The 22,659-nt window shown below is 42.6% G+C and overlaps 2 protein-coding genes across 3 annotated transcripts; one reads left to right on the forward strand and one right to left on the reverse strand.

Moving 5' to 3' along the window:
* The first annotated feature begins 396 nt into the window (after window positions 1-396).
* slx4 (SLX4 structure-specific endonuclease subunit homolog (S. cerevisiae)) lies at window positions 397-17,193 on the forward strand. Its single transcript, XM_085163508.1, has 14 exons — window positions 397-1,560; window positions 1,812-2,329; window positions 3,462-3,669; window positions 4,114-4,344; window positions 4,418-4,644; window positions 6,980-7,275; window positions 7,543-7,786; window positions 8,122-8,291; window positions 9,161-9,307; window positions 9,675-9,844; window positions 10,641-12,925; window positions 13,935-14,034; window positions 14,257-14,559; window positions 15,800-17,193. Exons 2-14 carry the CDS (start codon window positions 1,855-1,857, stop codon window positions 16,137-16,139), a joined length of 5,196 nt encoding a protein of 1,731 aa, XP_085019634.1. The 5' UTR covers window positions 397-1,560; window positions 1,812-1,854; the 3' UTR covers window positions 16,140-17,193.
* Window positions 16,873-22,628, reverse strand: mcrip2 (MAPK regulated corepressor interacting protein 2). Of its 2 annotated transcripts, XM_085163548.1 has the most exons (5): window positions 22,045-22,619; window positions 21,814-21,883; window positions 20,865-20,998; window positions 18,143-18,250; window positions 16,873-17,455 (listed from the first exon to the last, which is right to left on the reverse strand). In XM_085163548.1, exons 1-5 carry the CDS (start codon window positions 22,097-22,099, stop codon window positions 17,385-17,387), a joined length of 438 nt encoding a protein of 145 aa, XP_085019674.1. In that variant the 5' UTR covers window positions 22,100-22,619; the 3' UTR covers window positions 16,873-17,384. The 2 variants fall into 2 exon arrangements, with proteins under 2 accessions (XP_085019674.1, XP_085019676.1); XM_085163550.1 differs by lacking the exons at window positions 16,873-17,455; window positions 18,143-18,250 and adding an exon at window positions 18,271-19,747 and having other exon boundaries at window positions 20,826-20,998; window positions 22,045-22,628.
* Between the last annotated feature and the right edge of the window lie 31 nt (window positions 22,629-22,659).

The following is a 22,659-nucleotide window of genomic DNA, read 5'->3' on the forward strand; positions in this document are numbered from 1 at the left end:
GAGTCTCTGCCACTTGAATGGCTATGGGAAATATGCTGTGATGCCCAGTTGGCGGAGTCACACTCATGTAGCAGCCAGTTAGAATCTAAATGTTCATTTACAAAATATATAAATTGCATTAAGAAGTGAAAGTGTAAGGAAATGTTCAGTCAGGTAACATTTAGTCTCTGTCTCAAATTCAAGTCATGAGGTTTGGAAAGATCTTTTAAGTGTGTATTACTGGAGACTACAGGCACAGAAATACACTCAGACACAAAGAAGTAAACTGTAAACTCTGTGTATAGTAAATCTTATCGTAGATTTACAAAGTACAAGGGAGTGGCACTCCAATTTCGTTGTACTTTCGTTGTACTTTGTACAATGACAATAAAGGCTATTCTATTCTATTTACCTCTGCAGATTTATAAGATGATTCTGAGCCTATCCACTCACCAGTCACTTTATAAGTCATACCTTGCTAGTACCTGGTTAGACCCTTGTGCCTTCAGAACTACCTTAATTCTTCACAGCAGAGATTCAGTGAGGTGCTGCAAAGATTCCTTCGAGATTTAGGTCCATATTTTGATGACAGCATCGCACAGTAGCTGCAGATTTATCGGTTGCACATCCACGATGTGAATTTCTTGTTCCACTGGTGACTGTGGAGGCTATTTGAGTACAGAGAACTTATCCATCCGATATGGATAAAATCTTTACACTGTGGTCATAAAGTGATGGACATGATCAGCAACAATGCTCAGGCAGGCTTTGTGAACTTCTCCATTAGCTAATCTGCTTCAAGGTGTCATGCGTGCAGAGATCCACTTCTGCATACCTCGGTTGCAACAGCTGTTTGAGTCATTGTTGCCTTCCTATCAGCTGGAACACTCTGGCCATCCTCCGCTGACATCAACAAGTTCCAGAGAACTACCACTAACTGGATATTTTCTCTTTCTTGGCCCATTCTCTATAAACCATAGAGATGGTTGTTTTGGAAAATCTCAGCAGCTCAGCAGTTTCTACATACTCAGACCATTCCGTCTGGCGCTAACAATCATGTCGCATGCAAAGTCACTTAAAATCACCTTTCTTTCCCATTGTGGTGGTATGGTTTGAGCTTCAGGTCATCGTGTTGACATGTGTAAATTCATTGAGTTGCTGCAGTGTGATTGCTTTAAGGAACATGATGATCAAGCCTGGGTCTTAAACTGGTTTTAAAAAATCATTATTTAGTTTAAAACAATTAATAAAGTGTTGGAAATCTTTAATAAAGCGTTTATAAATGATTATATTAATCTGTTATTTACGGATTCCGTCCAAAGCCACTCGCTTTAGTCACATGACCTCGACAGCACCCAGTTATTCGTTGAATTCACCGTCACATGACCGGAAGTTTTAAATGAAGCAGTTTGGGGAGTAGCTTTGAAATGAAAACAAGTGCTGTTTGCTCTCTTCTACGCTTTTTAGTTAATAAAAAACTTTATAGCTCTACATATGGTTTTAAATGAATGAGAATAAACTCTTTGGCGGCCTCTGTAAACAATGAGGCAGAAAATTAAACAGTTAATTCATCAAATATGGGTGAGTATAGAGGTGCTAGCATAAGTAGCTAGCTGTTGTTTTCACTCCATACCTTTTGTGGCATGATTTGTCAAACATCTGTGCCACATATAACTATTTCCATTTGTCTCAGTGTGCATGTAATTATAGCATCGCTGTTTTTATTTGAATACAGAATTACCCGCGCAAAATTTACTTGCATGCAAATTAAACTTTTTCCCTCCATCGTTTCACATCAGTGGATCCAGCTTAAACTAGTTGTCTTTTTGCAGGGTGATCGTAAAAGCCTCTTATTGCGACGAAAAATAGAGTATAATGGATGACTCGGACCAGGATTTTGAAGATTTCAGCTCGAAGCATCTAAGACGAGTCCGCAAGAAACCAGGTGAAGCCAGACAGGCGAGGAAAGCAGATAAGCAGACCTCCAGTCAAGCGAGCGAAGAGGATAAGAGAAGGAGAAATAACAAAAAAGATGTTAACTCTATCAAAAGGCTATCTTGGACGCAGCCTGCTGCTGCTGCTGCTGCTGGTGCTGGCGATGACGGTGGAGGAGAAATGTGTGTGGTCAATGGAGAGGCTGGACGTCAGTCAGGGGATGCTTGGCCATCAGCTGAGCCTTTAAAGGAAGCAGGGCCAAGTCCTCAAAGCGGCCTAAGAGCGAAAGACAAAGTGCTCCTGAGGATGAAGCAGTTCAAGAGAGAGAATCCACATAAGATGGTGCACAAAACTCACATCCAACCAGCAAACCACGAGAACAACTGTACTCCTTTTACACAGCAAAAAAATCAGGGTGAGATGACACGATCCTCTCCAGTCTACTGCATCCCTTACTTTGATGTGCTCTCTTTTCCTGCTCAGTTTTTGTGTTTTCATTAGTTTTGTTTGTGTTGTGTTTGTGTTCAATTTAGCTTTAGGCAGTTTAGAGTGTGTACGTTTTTATAGTTAAAATGTTTAGCTTTGGTTTTTATTATATTCAGTTTTCCTTTGTTATCTAATGGGTGGTATTTGTCAGGGGCAAGAATTAACAGGCTCAGAACTGCACAGTAGGAAAATACAACAATATAAAAACTCAGCCAAGGAGACATCTCTCTGCTCTCTGGATTAACAGATGCACAAGAGTCTGATCAAACTGGCTGCAATAACAAATTTGATCAAACTGACAAAATCTAAAGACATTTGCTTTACATTCTTATTTTATTTTACTTAGTTTAGATTTTATTTTTATATTACATAATTAAAAGTTTTTTTGCACACCAAGTTTTAGCTTTTAGTTCAGTTTAGTTTAGTTTACTTGACTATAATAAGCGTACACCTTCTTTCTTATGCGTATCCAATTCAGGTTTATGGGGTTGAAGCTGTTTCCAGCTGTTATAGGGTGAGAGACGGGGTACACCTTGAACAGTAGAGGTAGTAATCGTGAATGAGTTTAAATACCTGAGTTCAACCATTAAAAGCAATGAGCAGTGCACAAAAGAGGTGAAGAAGACAGTGTTGACAGGGTGGAGTGTTTGATGGTGAATGTCAGGGGTGATTTGTGACACAAGGATAGTATTAATCTGCCTGACAGTCTAAACATGGCAAAAGCAGCAACATTATGAAGACAAAGGTAGACCTGATAAACACTGTAATATTTTATGTAGGGTTTTCTGTGTCTGTATTGATCCAAGACATATTTTTTCCCAAATTTTACACTTTAAATTTGCGTCATTATATTTCAGTATAGACCATATAGAATTTACCTTGACTGTTGACAAACTACTAACAACCTGTTACCCGGGGACTGGGTTCTATCGTTGAAAAATAGGAAATGTGGCCCATACCTTTTCCTTATTTTGAAATCCTGTTTTCTGAAATGTTGCTGTGTTATTCTTGCCATCCCTTACTTTAACCCGTATATTTCTCTGTCTCCGGGCTGTTCGCAGATACTCCAGATACCTTCAGCTCTGCTCTTCCTCCAGAGCCTCAAGACAACGATGAGGCTCTTGCTCTGCAGCTGCAGCAGGAGCTGGACAGAGAGGCAGCGCAGGCCCAGATTGTGGACTTGGAGGATGGAGGGCTTTTCTTCTGTCAGATTTGCCACAGAGACTTAACACACATGACAGCAGAGGGTCGCACACAGCATCTTAACAGGTCTGAGGATTTTGATTGCATTTTAGATGATAGCTTTACATACTAGTGGACACACAGGGAGGCTAAATGACATTAAAAAGTCTGTCTTCACTGTTAAAGCACTGTAAGAGAGTGTTTATTGGACAAGTAGCCTCCACGTGGAGTTCAAGGATTCCACAAAGTGAGTGCATCAAGTTGCATTTAAATGATTTGTCGGAAAATAAACAATAACTTTTCTAATTTTCAGGTCATAACTTCATAAAGTATAATGACAAACATCTGATTAAAATAATGAAATCCTGAGGTTATAAGAGTTTTCCACAAATAAAAAAAATCATCCTCAGTTTCTGTGTTTTACAAAATGCTTGATTTCTTTGCAGATACATGAACTCTTACCTAAAGTGTCTCTCTGAATAATCAATATATATATATATTTTCATTTTTGTCAAAAATCTCTCTGTACAGGTGTTTGGATGAGAGTGAAAAGAGTGGCCCTGCGGCTCCTGCACCTCCTCCTCCACCACCGTCTGGTGTTCCTGATTGTCCCATCTGTGGTAAGAAGTTCAAGTCCCAGAAGAGCCGCTCGGTCCACTTGAAGCGCTGTTCTTCAGATATGGACGTCTCACCGGCTGTGCTCATACAGGCTCTGCAGAGACAAGCTGAGGAAACCCAGAGTGCTGCCACTGCTAATTTACTGTAAGTCAGACGATAACTTTGTTGCATAACTAAAAGATAGATGACATCTAACTCTAGCCATTGTCTTCTTCAGCATTCAAGCTGTGGGCACCAAAAGGAAAGGCCCAACCAAGCCAGGCCTGCAGGCACGGAAGAAGCCCAAGAAAAAGCCCGAACCCCCGGATGAAGAGACCATGGTGGCTCTGGCTCTGTCCTCCTCCCTGCTGGAACAAAAGAAAGAGGAAGAGAGGCAGTATCAAACAAAGACTGGCACTTCTCACACGTCAGTGACTCAAGATCTGAAGTGGAGGCCAGACGCAGGTATCTGTGTTTTTCAAAAAGCAGGGAGAGGGGAGAAGATAATAAAGATAGATAAAACTCGAGTACCAAATTCAAATCTTCTCCTACAACAATTTCTTGTTCCAGCTTCTTATTCTGTCACACCTCAGAAACGTGCAGCTCCAGAGACAGAAATGCCTGCATTAAGCAAGGTCACAGGATTAAAAGCCCAAAGTACAGAAGAGATAAAACACATTTACATTTACTGAATTCCCAACTCAGTTTTCAAAGTCAGAAACTTAGGTGTGGTTTATTAATTTGACATTTGAGCTTTAGTTTAATATTTAATTATCAACACACCCTGCAGCCAGGATTCCCTGCCTTTGATCTTGGTTTAGCTTTGTCTCTAATTATGATTCTGATCAGCTCAGGCCCGGTCATTTCTCAGTTATCAAACCAGAATAAATACCAGTAACAGCTCAAGAGCAAACGTGAGCAAAGAAAAGTCCAAGCGAAAAAGGTTTAACAAGGAAGGTTTTTGTCTTGTTTTTGTCAACGAGCAACAAATATTTAACAGTACAGTTTGTAGATTGTGGGTTTGCATACCTGTTGCCGTTTTAAAGCCCTGCAGCAGTGTATACAGTGGGGCAAAAAAGTATTTAGTCAGCCACCGATTGTGCAAGTTCCCCCACTTAAAATGATGACAGAGATCAGTAATTTGCACCAGAGGTACACTTCAACTGTGAGAGACAGAATGTGAAAAACAAATCCATGAATTCACATGGTAGGATTTGTAAAGAATTTATTCGTAAATCAGGGTGGAAAATAAGTATTTGGTCACCTCAAACAAGGAAAATCCCTGGCTCTCACAGACCTGTAACGTCTTCTGTAAGAAGCTTTTCTGTCCCCCACTCGTTACCTGTATGAATGGCACCTGTTTGACCTCATCATCTGTATAAAAGACACCTGTCCACAGCCTCAGCCTTGTAGACCAGTCAGACTCCAAACTCCGCCATGGCCAAGACCAAAGAGCTTTCGAAGGACACCAGGAAAAGAATTGTAGACCTGCACCAGACTGGGAAGAGTGAATCTACAATAGGCAAGCAGCTTGGTGTGAAAAAATCAACTGTGGGAGCAATCATCAGAAAATGGAAGACATACAAGACCACTGATAATCTCCCTCGATCTGGGGCTCCACGCAAGATCTCATCCCGTGGGGTCAAAATGATCATGAGAACGGTGAGCAAAGATCCCAGAACCACACGGGGGGACCTGGTGAATGACCTGCAGAGAGCTGGGACCAAAGTAACAAAGGTCACCATCAGTAACACACTACAACGGCAGGGAATCAAATCCCGCAGTGCCAGACGTGTTCCGCTGCTGAAGCCAGTGCATGTCCAGGCCCGTCTGAAGTTTGCCAGAGAGCACATGGATGATACAGCAGAGGATTGGGAGAATGTCATGTGGTCAGATGAAACCAAAGTAGAACTTTTTGGTATAAACTCAACTCGTCGTGTTTGGAGGAAGAAGAATACTGAGTTGCATCCCAAGAACACCATACCTACTGTGAAGCATGGGGGTGGAAACATCATGCTATGGGGCTGTTTTTCTGCCAAGGGGACAGGACGACTGATCCGTGTTAAGGACAGAATGAATGGGGCCAAGTATCGTGAGATTTTGAGCCAAAACCTCCTTCCATCAGTGAGAACTTTGAAGATGAAGCGAGGCTGGGTCTTCCAACATGACAATGATCTAAAACACACCGCCCGGGCAACAAAGGAGTGGCTCCGTAAGAAGCATTTGAAAGTCCTGGAGTGGCCTAGCCAGTCTCCAGACCTCAACCCCATAGAAAATCTGTGGCGGGAGTTGAAAGTCCGTGTTGCTCGGCGACAGCCCCAAAACATCACTGCTCTTGAGAAGATCTGCATGGAGGAATGGGCCAAAATACCAGCTACTGTGTGTGCAAACCTGGTAAAGACCTATAGTAAACGTTTGACCTCTGTTATTGCCAACAAAGGTTATGTTACAAAGTATTGAGTTGTATTTTTGTTATTGACCAAATACTTATTTTCCACCCTGATTTACAAATAAATTCTTTACAAATCCTACCATGTGAATTCATGGATTTTTTTTTTTCACATTCTGTCTCTCACAGTTGAAGTGTACCTCTGGTGCAAATTACTGACCTCTGTCATCATTTTAAGTGGGGGAACTTGCACAATCGGTGGCTGACTAAATACTTTTTTGCCCCACTGTATGTGACTGTCTATTAGATATTTAATAACTAAAAGGTTACATTAAGTTGTTTTTTACTCAAATTTAATGAGGAAGTTTTCAAATAGCGGCAGCACCTAAATCCTCTGCTCCCCTCGTGCAGGTAAAGGGCGTGGAAAGAGAAAAAAAGGAGTCGTCCCTCGCCCTGCTCCATTACTTCTCATTCAGGATGCTGAGGGGGCACTGAGGAGGTTGCAGGAACGTGTTTCTGCTCTTCTCCTGCGCACCCCTCCAGACTCTCCCCCAACCCCACCTCGCAGCCCCAGCACTCTGCATAGCTGGAGCGGTGCTGCCCCCCTCTGGGAGAAAAGCCGACTGCTTGATGGAGACTCCAGCTGTCTGTCTGATTTCTACGTTCCGGAGCTCAGGGAGTTCTTCTCACCCTGGGTGTCAGCAATGGTGAGAGAGACCAAAGACATGTTTACTTTTTATTGTGTTGTTTCTGTCAGTTTTGAAATAAATGGAGGACTTAATCAATCAGATTGAATGGAAGCTACTCTTTTGTTCATTTGTTTTAATCAGATGCAACTTTAAGCACAGATAAAACTGTTGAGAGAAAAATGTTGTGTTTTGGAATCACTAATGGATCCCAGTGGATCTTCATACTGAGAAGAGTGTGATCTTGCATGTCTTACAATATCTGACCAAAAACTCCTCCACTTCTAGACTGATGCAGCCTCAGAAGGCTCCAGCGACAAGCCTGAGTCTTGTGTTCAACCTGTGGGCAAAGGAACTCCCACCACTGGGTTCAGGACCTCCATCCTGCCGTCCTCTGCGAAGGCTTCCTGCTCCCCAGCTCCCTCCACGCCCGGCACAGGGCAGCTCTCAGTGAGCAGTCAGGTTCTTCGAGACCTGATGGACCTGGCTGACGAAGGCATGACACTCACACAGTATGGATACACAGCCAAAGGTAAAACACGCGGACAAAAATTATGTCCTAAAACATTTTTTTATTTAAAGTGGAGCAGCATTAAAGCCTTACCTAATGTGAAAATTTTATATGATATAAAATTATGATGTTATTTCCTGTAGAGTTTAATTTGAACATTTAAATAAAAGGCAAAGCGCCTAAAATATGGTGAACACATCACAGACACACCTTTGTACACTGTCTTCTGTTCTTGCTGTGTATGTTGAAGAAAAACTAAAACTGTGGGTGTTGGTTATATAAGTTTTATAAACATTTTATAAATATTTTAACATCGTGCTAAACATGAGAATAAACTATTTAACCTTTTTTGGCAGACAACGCCAGCGAGAGCGGCTTCATCCAGGAGGAATCAGAGGAGCAGGCTGACCTCTGTGCCAGTGGCTTCCTGCCAGAAAGGGCCCACACGCATGCTGAGGAAAGACATAGCCAAGCGATGACAGCAGCTGAGCAACCAAGGGGAAAAGTTGGAGACAGCCACCAATCAGTAAGATGTTTCTCAGCATTTCCATTACGTTCATTAATTTCATCTAACCAAATCTTTTAAGTACTATTTTTGTAGGACCACTTTATTTTCTTTCAGTTAGATCTGTAGTAAGGTCCCTAGATGTTTTCAGGCCAAGTTTAATCTGGCCCTCTTGTTCTGGAGTATAAACAAGGGTTTGTTGTAAAAAGCTGCCAAATATAAAGAATCGCCTCCAGATATTTTATTTGAGTGAACAGTCATACGGCTACTTGTCAGTCAGTTGTCCAATAAATTTTGGAAAATTCTGGTGAAAACCGAACACAGCACATCAGAACAGACACCTCATCAAGAAGTCAAGGTGTTGCAGTTGGCCCAAAATTCAAATCTCAACCTGATTTAAGTGCTGTGGCGGGAACTTGCCAACTAATTCCCACAAACCTTAATGAACAGAAGCAATGTTGTAAAGAAGAGTGGGACAAAATTCCTCCACAGTGATGCGAGACAGAGACACTGATACAGTCACACATATAAAAGAATTATTCCAGTTTATTACTGGTAGATATGCTTCTACAGCCTACTGAGTCATGGGGTGTAATTCGTTTTTTCATATGGTTGCACAGAGTCCTATAAAGATGTTCTTTTTCACATGACTCATGATGTCATGTTTACAAACGATGTCATCTTTTATAAACTTTCCAGCAATGCACAGTTTGGCTCAACACCCATCTGCCCAGCTGTGATGCAAACCGGCTAACTTTGTGATGACACAGTTTTTAAATCGCCTTAATTCATCGTGTTCTGTTAAAGCAATAATTATAATAAAATAAATATCAGGACCTAAATAACATGTTAACTTACGTCATTGTATTGTGATGGTTTTCCCCCTGTAGGTAGCGCTGTCCACATTGGCGTCAGACCTGAGCAGCATGGTGAACAACCCTCAGCTCAGTGATGTCCAGCTCCAGGTGGACAGTGGAGAAGTCTTCTTTGCACATTCCTTCATGGTGTATGCTCGCTGCCCCCTGCTGGCAGAAATGGTAAGTCAGTTATTACTGTGTTGTACATCAAAGCTCTGCTGATGTGCAACACCAGGGACGCATTATTATGCATATTGTCCTGTCATGTTTTGCAAGTATGAAATATAATCTAATTAGTGTAAAAATTAAAGCAAGTAGTATAAATAATAATAGGTAATTAAAGGTCTACACTGATGCATACTGTGGTGTGCGATGCTGCAGGCTGAGATTTCATTTTGCTTGAAAGAATAAGCCGTGTGAATGTGATTTTATTTCAATGCTTTAAAAACTAATTGGGAATTTTGTTTTGTTTAAAGTTGTTTCTTTAGTTTCTTATGAATTACTTCAGCTTTTTCAGAGTCTATTTGCTCTTCTGCTTGCGTCGCAGATGCATGAAAGTGGTTTTGGGGTGCAGGAGGAAGGCGTGCCTCCTGCTCAGAGGGTGTTGATCAGCGACGTCCCGGCCCAAGCAGTGTTTGCTCTTCTACAGTATCTCTACACAGCCCACTTCTCCTTACCGGCATCGCTGCAGCCTCATGTGCTGGAGCTGGCACAAAGGTACTAGGAGATGGAGGATGTAAAGTCCAAAGCACAAAGTACAAAGCAAAAGTTTATGCGTGCAGCAGTGGCATAAATACATGCAGACCGAAAATGAGAAAGAAAGAAACAAAAAAAATAAAGAATGCCGCTCGGAGTTCCCCTAGTAGCCCGGGGCAATAGTGTCATAACGATGGGGCGGTTCAGGGTCACCTGAACCAGCAATTACAGTATGCCTTATTAAAGAGGGAAGTTTTAATGCCAAAACCTAAAACTAGAGTGGATGTCTGCTCCCACCAAAAAGCTCAAATGCCAGTCGATATTTCATCATATAAACCAGGATCTTGTTTGTTGTCTAGCTTTGTTCTTTATTAAACAGAGCTGGTTCTCGTAATTGCACTTAAATTAGAAGCCCAGATGTTTGTAAACATATACACATGGGAAACATCTGGAGAATGCAGTCAGGATGTGGTTTGCAGTTGTTCTTTCTCACATGTAGGACACACAAGGAGACGGCGTACATGTGAGAGAGCGTGTTGGAAGCTGGCAGGTTTGACTGTGATGTGACTGAGTCAGATATTTGAGTTCTCTCATACAGCTGCTTTACATAAGCTGAGAAAGGTTCAGGGCTCCAATGCATGTGTGAAAAGAACTTCTGCTAAGAGTTTCCATTTTTTTAAAATAAAACATTAAAATCACATAAAAACAATACTTAAAGTATTATTCTTTTTGATATTTTCTGAATTTCATGTAAGAACTCTTAAAATTTGACGTTGTTGTGAAAGCTTCTTTCTTTCGTTTCTCTTTCCTGTTTCAGGTTTGACTTGCAGGAGCTACAACAGCTTTGTCATCTTGGGCAAGAGGAGACTCTGAGAGACATGGGCAACTACTTAACCCAGGAGGAGGAAACAGACCAGGCCTTCATCGAGCTCCTCCGCTCCATGTGGAACGAAGACGACGCTGACGGTGACGACGGGGAAGATTCAGACAGAGGAAGAGATGAAGGCCTGGAAGGGGCTCATCAAGCTGATGAGGTCACGTCAGGCGATAGAGAGATTCAGGAAGAGAAAGTGAATGAGGAAGAGTTGGAGGAGATCTATGAGTTTGCGTCCACGCAGAGAAAGAGGGAGGAGGAGAAGGAGGACGACGACGAGGAGCTAGATGAGGAAGAAGATGGAGAAACTAAAAAAAGCTTAAGTGACAAAAAACTGCAACCTGACTTTCAACGTGAGCCCGACCCCAGCCTCGATCGCAGCTACAGCCGTCTCTTTTCAGATTCGTGGGGGGTGTACGAGGAAGCAGAGCCTTCCTCCTTAGCTTCTACCTCTGGTCTGCCAAAGGTGCACCTTTCTCAGCAGTCCCCCTGTAAACCATCATATGAATTTTCAGGGAGAGCTTTGCTTCAGTCTTCAGCAAGTGTAGTTAGTGATCCTTCCATCAGTCCTCCACCAGGGACATCCAACTTGCCGTTCCCAGGTGTGTCCCCTGGACAAGTAGGTGACATGGGTGGCAGTGGAGACAAGGGAAAAAATCCAGTTGAATTGAAAATGCCCAAGAAAGATCTATTGGAAGACATGAAGCGAGAAAGCCAAGGTCCTTATAGTATTTGCACCCCTCATTCTCCTGATTCAGCCCAGAAAAAAGACGAACCCGAGCTCATAGTTTTGTCAGACTCCAGTGAGGAGCTTGAGGGGGGTGTTGCTGTTCTTAGTTCCTGTAGCCCCTTACCACGTTCTGCCGATTATACAGAAATCAAATCCAGGCACAACTCAGCACCCAATGAACCAGCTTTGAATAAAGAGGCCAGTAGTTTGGGGCACAGTGCTGGTGATCAATTAGACTGTTCTCCAGAAGTTTCCTGGCTGATCCCATCCACACCTGTCCGTCCTGGCAGCGGCACCAGGAGCAGCTCCACTCAGACCAGAAGCAGCATGTGCAGGACGCAGTTGTTTCGGAGAAGTCAAACATCCCCAACATCACCCTCTGCTTTTTCTTCTCCTACTCTTAAGAGCACCCTTCACCCCTCCAACAGTGAAACCAAGGATTCTGCCGACACCGACCAAATGAATGGCAGTGTCTCCAGGTTGAAGATAGAAAGGAACTTCAGCTTTTCTCCAAAAAGAGAGAATAGTGATGATTCAAGGAACGATGGAGAGCGATTCAAAGTTCCCCTGCCTCAGACTAAACTGTCAAATCTCTCAAGCTCGACTCACCTTGATTCTCTCCAAGCTTCTTCAAAGCGTGATATTCCTCTTCAGCGCCACCCCCAACCTTACAGCAGCACTCCCTTACAAACGGAGCTCCACCATTCCCCTATGCGTCTTGCTTCCTCCCTGCTTCACACTCATCCCAGTAAGCAGAACTCAATGGGTCAGAAAAGGGAGAGAGCACCATCAGATAGCCCAGAGAAAACAGACCTGGGGAGCTTTCACCTCTCCCCTTTGTCTGACCCTTCAGGCCCACGCGCTTCGTCTTCTCATAGTTTTGAAAGTTCACCGAGGCTCACCGTGTCCTCTAGTCAGAGTCGACGTTCTCATAATTCCAGAATTTATGAAAAGAGGTTAAGGAATGAGAAGGAAGGAAGAGAGACAGATTCCGATCATACTGAAGAAATGTTCAATGAAGGACAGGAGGGAGAAATAAAAATAGAGGCAGATGTTGAAGAATCTAGTTTTCAGCAGAGTTTCATGGCCATGGATGAGCCTCCCATAGCGTTCAATGATTCATGGGGACTCGATGTGTGTGTAGACGCTGATCCAGGATGCTTCAGTCTGAGGCTGGAGGACAGCGGACAGCGAGAAACAGCCCAGTCGTTAACTTCTCCCACCAGTCGGCCTGAATCGTCCAGACACAGCAGCCAGTCTTTAAACCGCTGTGGTGGCGTGACTACCCCTTCCACACCTAAATGTCACAGCTCTCAGGTGCACGCAGGTCCCTCCATCACCACGTCCCCACCTAAAGCCAAATTGCTGACCACACCAGAGATTGACAACGGCCTCCTGGACTCCAAAATATGGGACAGCTGGGAAGAAGAAGAAGAAGAGGAGGAACACCTTCCTCTCTCTAAGAGGGTGAACCCCTCAACCCATCATAAGACCCCAGGTAAGTATTTCTATTGTGTAATTTGCTAGCATAAATATAAACCGCATATTACTAAATATTTGTTTTAGCCTAAATGATAACAAAAACATTCCAATAAGTATCAACAGGTCTTAATTTTTATTAAATATCAAGAAGTATTTTTCCTCTAATACATAATTTATACTAGAAAGTCTAATCAGATTCTTCGCTCTACCAGACAACCTGTGCCTGAAGTAGAAAGTTATTGTCTGTATTCACAGGGTTGTACACGCTGTACCTTTGTGGTTGGGACAAGCCTACACAGGGCTACACATATAATAAAAACTGAGTCACAGGCTTAAAAACATGTTCTTCTCCACCAAGACAGAAAGAATAGAATAGAATAAACCTTTATTATCCCAAAAATTAGAAATTTTAGTGTTACACAGCTCTTATAGCAAGAGAAAAAGAAGTAGTGCTATAAACAAATCACAAAAAGACAGATAATTATTATCGACCACACGTTCTCAAACAACCTCCACAATTAATTCAGTTTGTTTTTATTTAAAAAGCACCGTACCAAAAAAAAAATAGGCATCTCAAGGCACTTTCTATTTTAAAGTCGAGACTCTGCAACATTAATTAATGTTGTACTCGTTAACTTTAATGAGCACAAACTTGTTAATTGTGAAACAATGTTATATCTGAGCCTCATTTCAAGGTTAAAACCAAATTGACTGGTAAAAGTTTGAAGTATTGATTAAATTCAAGTGGAAAACAAGGAATAATGTGTTTTTTGGGGGCTTATTGCTTTATCAGGTTCATTTTATTTATATTGTTTAATATCACCAATTCATTCAAATGCTTTACACTTAGTATAACTTAAGATATGATTGCGGGCTATTACAGATATATTGCTTAATTTCTGTTGAATAAATAATTAGTTGGGATTTTTTTTAAAGGACTGCACGCACTTGTCTTCTATTTATGAACTTCTTGTGTAGAAATTAGACTTTATGCCTAAACAGTGTCTACTTGCTTGTTTCATCAGTGTCGTCTCACAGCAAAAGGCAGCGCACCTTGGTGCCCATCACTCCCATGCCCCACTACTCTGACATGGACACGCCGGAGCTCAAGAACAAGCTCAACAGGTCAGTTGGTTCACTCTCATCCACTCATTAAAGATTAGATACAAGGCCAAGTTTTTCCTCACTTAATCACAGCGATTAAGTGAGGAATCTATCCGATTAGCTCCCCTGGTGTCACTGTCAACGCAGTCTGTCTGGCTCTGCTCGCTGTCAGGCTGTTTTCCTTCTGTCCATCTGTTAGTCCGTCTGTGCCTCGCAAATGCCTTAACTTTCGCCTCTGTGCAGGTTTGGCGTTCGGCCTTTACCGAAGCGCCAGATGATCCTAAAACTGAAGGAGATCCACCAATACACACACCAGCTGGTCAGCTCAGACTCTGAGGATGAGGCCCCAGTCTCAGGAGCCACAGCTCAGATGAAGCCCCCTGCCAGCAGGCCAGTGTCCTGCGCCCAGACTGTGAAGTTTAAAGAACCCCGAGCACCTGCTGATGTGTGCCCTGTGCAGCACAACGGTGATGAGGTGGCGGAGCCTCTGTCCAGTTCACAGGGCTCCAACACCTCCTCAGCTGGAGCCAGTGAAGAATCGGAAAGGTACTCCGCAGTGTGTAGATCATCTTAGGTGTTACATAACAGAGCGCTTGACTATAGACTCAGTCAGTGGCCTGTGTTTGTAACCGTTTGTAACCTGCTATGGTCATTGTGTGTAATTTGCTGTGCTGTTGCCTCAGAATGACACCAAAGTGTACACCTGTGTGTCACAACCCACAGCTATACAGAGGGTGCTTACATTTTTAGTGTTTTTAATAATTGAGCTCAAGAATGTTGTTTTTTGTTCCTACCTGGAAAAAAACAATGAATTTAGTCAGTCAGTTTAGTGAGTGCACAGCTATAAAGTCAAGATAAACAACCTTTATGAATGAGATTCTTTGGGGAAATTTGAAATGTATAAAAATGTAATTTTTCCTCTTACCAGTGTGATTTAAAATACTTCATCTAATTATGTCCACTATTTAAAATTACATTAACAGAGTGGAGATTACAGCCATATAACAATGAGTCAAAGACACGTGATGTTAGCGCTCCTGAGAGAAAGAGCTTAAAATGCACAGAATGGGGAAAAAGTTCAAAGATGATGCTGATTATATGTGATATAAACTTTATCAGCAAATGTGTTGAACGCTACTGTAAATTGCTTTTATATACTATGAAGCATTAATTCAAATTCACACACAGATATTCTGCATCATGAGCTGATGGCGCTGATATGAACTAGAATTTAAGGTAACTTGCCTGAATGCTGTTTTTGTACCAGGTAAAAAATCGGTGTGTATAAAAGCACCATTACTCACCCGCTCAGTTCTTTTGGAAAATGGGATTACTGTAGTGACGCTTGGTGGTTGGATTAGCAGGGCAATAGTATTCAGGGATCTTTGGCTTCTTTTAACACAATTACAGTGTTGCACAGAAAGAACAGGAGCAGCTGCAGTAATGCAGGACAGAGAGAGAAAAAAAAACCTGCACACATCCATGAACTGAGTTTCTGGATCAGATAATTTAGCCAATATCAGGAGTTGCTTTTAGCCCATTTTACAGGTGCAATTCCTCATATTTGGGAGGTTAAAACTTGATTTCATTCATGTTTTGTGATTGATCATTTGGTGCCAACATGACCCCTTACACACCTGGAACCGTTGAAGTAGCTTTCCAGTTCCAGCTGTTGCTTAGTTTGTGCACGTTTGACCCTCAGATATACAAGTTAGATACCTGACACTCATTTTAAAAATCAGACACTTAGTAGAGTCTATAAAATTAACCGCTTCCTTCTCATCAGGTCCAATCCAGAATTATGCATCTCGTCCGACGGCGACTCCGACAGCGATGGCGGGATTTCTGCCTCTCAAGCAGCGTCCCGGCTCCAGGATCGACTCAAAGCCGCGCGCTCCTTCATCTTGTCCGACTCCAAGCTGTACAGTCAGATCCTCCAGTATAAGCCTCTGGTTCTGTCTCAGCTTCAGGAGCAACTCAAAGCAGCGGGGATACGCCTGGGGGCCGCCAAGCTCATGGACTACCTGGACTCTCAGTGCATCACCTTCACCACAGCCAAGCCAGGCCGCGCCGCAACGAGCCGCAGGCGGGTCAAGAGGACAGGCAAGGCTGGCAAAAATAGGTGAAAGAGAGGCAAGCGAGGAAGGAGGCATTACAGTCGCACTTTTAAACTGACTGCAAGAATGGTTTTATGTAGAACCTGAAAGATGGCAGATTTTATTTCTGTGCTTGGAACGTTTGTCTGAAAACCAAAAAGGCCACAAGAAAATCTAAATGATCAAGACAAAGACTGATTATTCCCAGGTGAGAACATCTTTAGTAAAAACAGGTTTACAACTATGTAAATATTAACACCGTTTCTCCAGGACCGGGTGTATTTTAACTGGTTTGTTTTTTTTCAAATGTTGCATTTATTAAGAAAATAAATCCGCTTAATGACGGCTGTAGTGTGGGGTTGACAAATGGCTGCTTTAGCCCCCTTCAGACATGCACTCCTGTTGCACCGTACAAGGTGTCCAAAATGAGCACCTCGGTCACTTTTTCCATAAAAGTCATGACAGGAATCTTAAGAAAGATTCAACATTTACACATCAGGCCAAAGAAGAACAGCCTGAACAGCTCTCATCAGCACAACATGTCACGTACACCCTGCTCTTTGTTCTCCTCTCCATTGTCACAAACATTAAAAAGTTGCCATCCACTAAGTTTCTACTGATTATTGTCAGTCTTACCAAACTGTCACTTTAACAGCCAGTAAAGTTATATCTGAAAAGGGCTTTTGATCTAAAAATTTGAAACAGCAAAACCACTTGATGTAATAAAGTTGATATCACACTTTGTCAGCCCAGTGATACAAAGTTAATCTTCAGCATGTTGTATTGCACAACAGTCAGGTGTTATGTGTTGCAACAACAGAATATGAGCCAGTTAAGCGCAAAGAAATGCAATCTCACAGAAGTTGTTGAAAAGACATTGTGTGTTTTTTTTTGTTTTTCCTTATCCAAAGATTAACCAAGATGCTCACAGAGCTGAACACACTTGAGAAAGGAAGCAAGTTGTTAAACAAGGGGAAGATCTCATAGCTTCTGATACATCATTCAAGTAGAGAGAGAGAGGGAGAGAGAGAGCCGTTAGAGCAGCACAACATAAAGTCAATGCTGTCAAGAGTTCCCAGTCAGGTCGCTGTGTTTGCATCGTTGTGCACTCAGGTTTCTCGACAGCAGTTGTGAAGCACGAGGCATCAAATCACATTCCAAATTAGACACAACGCTACAGATCCCGGAGACGGGCTCGCCTCCTTTCCACCCGTGTGGCAAGTTCCGGATGCATCAGCGCGGTGCATCTCCTCGTCCTGGCTTGATGCATCACAGTCATGAGAGGTTGGCAATGTTGGCAAGGAAGCGCTGAGCCCACCACTCCTCCAGGTCTATGGGCACAAAGTCTGCACAGAGGGGAGAACAGCAGGAGAGACAAGAGACGAAAGCTTAACTTCAGATTCAATCAAATGAGCAAATACGTTTTCTACACGTGAACAAAATGTTACATTAACAGCTGAAGAATTCCAGCCTGCCTCTTTAATCGATTCATTGTCCTTCACTTGAATGGAGAGCTCCTTTTGTCATATGTTGTTAATTTCTCAGATTTGAAAAGCTTTCGGTCTCCTTAAAAATAAAAAATATATAATAATTTTTTTTTTCTTCACATTCTAAAGAATTCAGGATTAGAAACCGGTTTGGTTTAAGCTTTTCGGGGTAGCGATACACAAAGGAAAGCGGAAGAGGCAGGTAGGTGCGTGCACTACATTTGGTCGTCACGGCTGGTTTATCTGGAATAGCCAGGTTCTCAAATTAAAGGAGGTTAAAAATTAAAGCAATACTATTACAACAGTTGCCCTCTGCCTTGCATGCTGTTCATTCAGAGATGAAAATAGCCAATCGGTTCAGGGGTTTAAAGGCCCAGACATAATAAATGCATAGATTACAGGTTCAAAAGCTGAGCGGCTTAATGAGTAGGAAGAGGTTTATCTGTTAGGATGCCATAAAGACATACGGTAAGATTACATTAAATGAGTGTGGTCACGTTTAGTTTCTAAATGACTGGAGGCATTTTAAAAGTCATGGGAACTTACTCTTCATCGCAGCACTCGGGGTCTTCTCGGAGTACTGAACGGGCCCTTGGCTGTCAGCCGGCCCCCCACTGCCACCGTCCTCCAGCTTCTGCTCCACCTCCTGCCACACTGCAAACAGTCACACACGCGTGGAGTTGTAATTACCATTTGGATGTTGGATGGATACACTGGTGTATTTTTTTCCTGTAATCTTTGAACTCGTGCAAAAAGACACTAAAAATAAAAATAAATCTTCAACCAGCAGCTGAGCTCAAGGGCACATCTACACAGCTCTGACCACTATTTATCTAAATTCATTTGAAGGCCGCAAACCTTGAGAGGACTGGTCTGGTAGGCGGATTGTGTTTATCAGTTGAGGGTGAAGGTTTTTCCAATTAATAATCAAGATAAATCTCAAGGTTTAGTTTCTGTGGACATGTCTTCTGCTTACTTGGAGCTCCAATAGTCAGCCAAACATTTAATGTCTAACGGCTTTAAGGATGTTAAACAATAAACCAGTTGAACGTGTGCATGCGGGTGCATAAAACGCTTTCTAATCATGTCTGCAGGTTACATTTATTAGAATTTTATCTTTTTTGTGTGAACATGTTCAACTGGAATAAACCACAGCAGGTTTTCTCTCTTCGAACAACTCGACAGAGCGTGAGAGCGGTTCCTCCTTGTGTCTGAGCAGAGAACAAAAGTGAAGTGCTGAACTTTGTGGTCACAAAAGGACGCCACAGAGCAGTCTTTACTGGCAGCAGCCCAAGAGTAACACAGATAGCTGGCTCATGCCGATTCGGCTCCACAAATCATTCAATCCGAGCACGGCATGAAATACTGGCTGGCGCTGAGGTATGCTGGACAATCTTCCAAGACGGGGGTGAATGTTGCAAGGCCTGGACTTAACTCATTGTTAGGGTTTACTGACTAGAAGCAGCACTCGTCTGAGACCTACTGACAACTAGTTGAATTTTTGCAGTAGTTCAGGTATTTATCATTTTAAAAAAAGGGTTATTAGTATGCAAAACAACACCCAACATTACTGAAAACTACCTTATAAAAAAAAAAAAGGATATAAATTCTGAACCTAAGCATATGAAGAGAATTTTACCAACACAGTAAAAATACAAACAGTAAATATTAAAATTTTGCACATCTGTATATCCAAAGCTTCTTATGCAGAGGATGACGTGTATTGCAGAAGATCATCTGATTTCCAGATTATCATCAGCCTATTAAAGACGCTTATTAAAGATGACCAAAGTGTCAAAAAAGTGAGATCACTGATTGTACAAGTACCAAAAAGCTTGGGCTCTAAACTGCTTGGTTTCAGACAGAGTGGAAAGCCCCAGTATGAGCCCCTCAGGCAGACAGCTCTGCCTCTGAGCACTGCAGGTCCACCACTTGCTGTGCAAACTTTTGTGAGAGGCTGCCAATAGGAAGTATTAAGAGGTCTTAAAAAGAAGAGGAACTGGAGCTACAATGGTTTAAGAGATGAACTGAAGGGCTACACTAGTACCCAGAACAGGTTCAAAAGGCTCATTATAAACTACGAATCATGTAAAGCTACTCTAGTAACTAATACCACGTCCCCTTTCTTGGAGGGCTCACTTTGCACTCTGACTTACATCACCACTAGGGCTGGGTATCGTCACTGATTTCTGGAATCGATTCAATTCCGATTCACAAGGTCCCGAATCGATTCGATCCATGATTCGATTTAATTCGATTGATTCGATTCACTTCGATTTGAATCTGGGAAATTTTGACAGTCAGAAATATTATAATTCAGATCAGTACATTTACATATTTTTGTATCTATAAAAAGGAAGCTGACACACGTGAGACTTTATCAAAGGTGTGAGCATCACAGCAGATGCCTTTGTGTCAAAGTAGCTGAAGATAAAACACAGAAAAACATGAAGGCGATTTTCCTGGCCTGGGATTTTATAAAAATATTCTGCAGTACATCAAAAACGAAAGAAAACCATTAATCAACACATGAAAATTACCTCTGAAGTTACAGCGGTAAGCGTTTTGCATTTTGCATAATTTTAAAAAAGTTTAAATTTGTTCAGTATTGAACGCAGAAATTAGGTTTTCTTTTCGGAAGTATATAAAAGGGAAAAAAAAACATCGGCCGACAGCGCTGTAAACAAAGGTAGTCTTGTGCGTAACAAGCAACCGAATAATGCAGAAAACAGTACAGAGAGAGAGAGAGAGAGAGAGCTGTGGTCGAAGCAAAACAGTAAAAGTAAGAGTGAATACATGACGATGTTTATGTGAAGCGTAGTTTGGATCTTCTTTTGCTGCTGGTTCGGTCAATATTGTTTGGAGAGACATCAAACTAACAGCTTCAGAATCAGCGCATTAAGGGCGTGAACACAAAGCGCTGAACCGCCGACAGATCAGAATCAGCGAGCTGTCGGCTTTCAGCCCCGACCGTGAGAAAGGCGACATCTAACTGATTCTGATCCGCGGGTCGCGCTGTGTGTTTAAGTGCAGAATCCGTGTTCCTGCTCTCATTTACTGTCTTAGCTGTTTGGTGGTTGTTGAAATTTTGTGAGATTTCACCAGAGATTCTGGCATTTCGGGCAAAATAAATTTATATTAAAAAATCGATTCAGGATTTTAATGAATCGATTTTACGTTATCCAAGCCAGAATCGATTTTAATCGATAAATCGATTATAAAAACCCACCCCTAATCACCACCCATCTATTGGTCCCCTTATCCTCACCTTCGTATACAAATCGGACATTCTCCTCGTGTGCAGGAGTGAATCCCTCCACTGGGCTTTCAGTCTTCTGTGCAGCCGCACTGTGGTACCGTTTCCCGTTGAGGCGATTGAACACGATCTTTGGAGGAGGAGAGCTATGGAGAAAAAACAAGAGCTAATTGCAGAAGAGCGGCTTTTTGGATGAAGACAGTCACAGGAGTCACGTTACAAAGTGAGAGTAAAAGTCTTATGTTCATTTAGCAGCTTGGATTACTTGGTAAAGGTGTGGCCACTTTGATTATGACAGGACAGACTGACTTGGTTCTTCATGGGCAGGGTGCTCATGAGCTGAAAAGGGCATCCATTACCTACTTGGTGTTTTCTTGAAGGGGGGTGTTATATATTAGTGCAAATCTAAAGTGTAAATCTAAGTCTTGCACACTTTCACACAATAAAGCTTTCTTAGAGTGGTCAATTTTTTCCTGGACATTTTGGAGACTGCAGCTTTGTATTGTTAGTCCACCTTAACTATCTCAGTACATTAAATTAGTTTTGCCATTTGTAGATGAAGTTTCAATCAAGGCTAGATTTAGGCTTTTCTTTATATTAATATTTTTTTATATTATTTTCTTGATATTTCTACACCTTAATAAATCACAGCAGGAGAGGTGGGTTGGCCCCTCAGGTAGCAGAGCTCTCGGCTACACCATGCAGTGTCACACATCAACTAATGGCGCCTCTGATTGGCCCGAGAAACTGACGCCAGAGAAGTTGTGTCCGATAATGGAACCAAGCCACGCCGATGTGTTATATGATCGCGCTCGCGGTCCACGTGGAAAGTATTTTGAGCTCGCGCTGCTCAAACAGCAGCACGCCCAAAGCAACCCTCAAAAAAAAAAAAAAAAAAAAAAAAAAAAAAAAGGTAAAAAAAAGTAAACATTAAATAAAAACACAAAGTAAACATACTCACTTTGACGTGAGCCAGGACGTCGGCTTCAGTTTCAAGTCGCCGAACTTGCTCTCGACCTGCTGAGTGTTACCTGGGGCAAAAACGGGAAAATTACGCGTTTGTAGACTCGATGTAACCCAGCACTCAAACATTTCACTTTACGAAACAACTCCGAAACTTTCGCTTTCTTGAGCCAAAAGCAGCCTGACGTTACATTGCATCACGCGTTAGGTAACGGCCACATTCACTCACCTGTCCTCCGTTGTGTAACGAGTTTGCTGGGACCTCTGGTGATTGTGTACATCATGTGAACGCCGAAACCCTCGAGAAATTCTGCACTGCCCCTTCTCCTTAATTGTCAGCCTCAAGCATTGAACGCTGACTCTGAAACTTCTAGCTCTTGTCCGGTCCTTCTGAGGCTGCCCCGAAATGATTGTTGTCCAGGTCAGCTGCTCCACAGTCGGCTCGAGGCCTGCCAGAGACTCGCTTCGACTTGTTGCCTGCTGTGTAGACCGCCCGCTGCAGCTCCTCTCCGGCAGGTGGTTCAACTGAGATGAAACGACGTCCAGGACTCGTGCAATAGGTTGTGTGTAGGTCATTCAAGGAGAACGCAGTTCCACATGCCGGGGATCATTAATGGGAGGCGGGGGCAAGCTTCCTGACGTCCCTGAATTGTGACACTCTAAGCCGGACACTCCTACCTTCTCTCCTCTACTGGTGCTCCGGAACCGACTGTACCACCTCTGATTTCTGACAGGTTACAAGGGCACTGCACACTTTATTCTCTTCAGGACTGAAATCGAGCATGCTGGGCTAGCGTCAAGTAAGTCCAAATGCAAAACAGGGCTTCCGCCTGAACATTTCAAA

Source organism: Neolamprologus multifasciatus, chromosome 6 (assembly GCF_963576455.1).
Source record: "Neolamprologus multifasciatus chromosome 6, fNeoMul1.2, whole genome shotgun sequence".
Taxonomy (NCBI): domain Eukaryota; kingdom Metazoa; phylum Chordata; class Actinopteri; order Cichliformes; family Cichlidae; genus Neolamprologus; species Neolamprologus multifasciatus.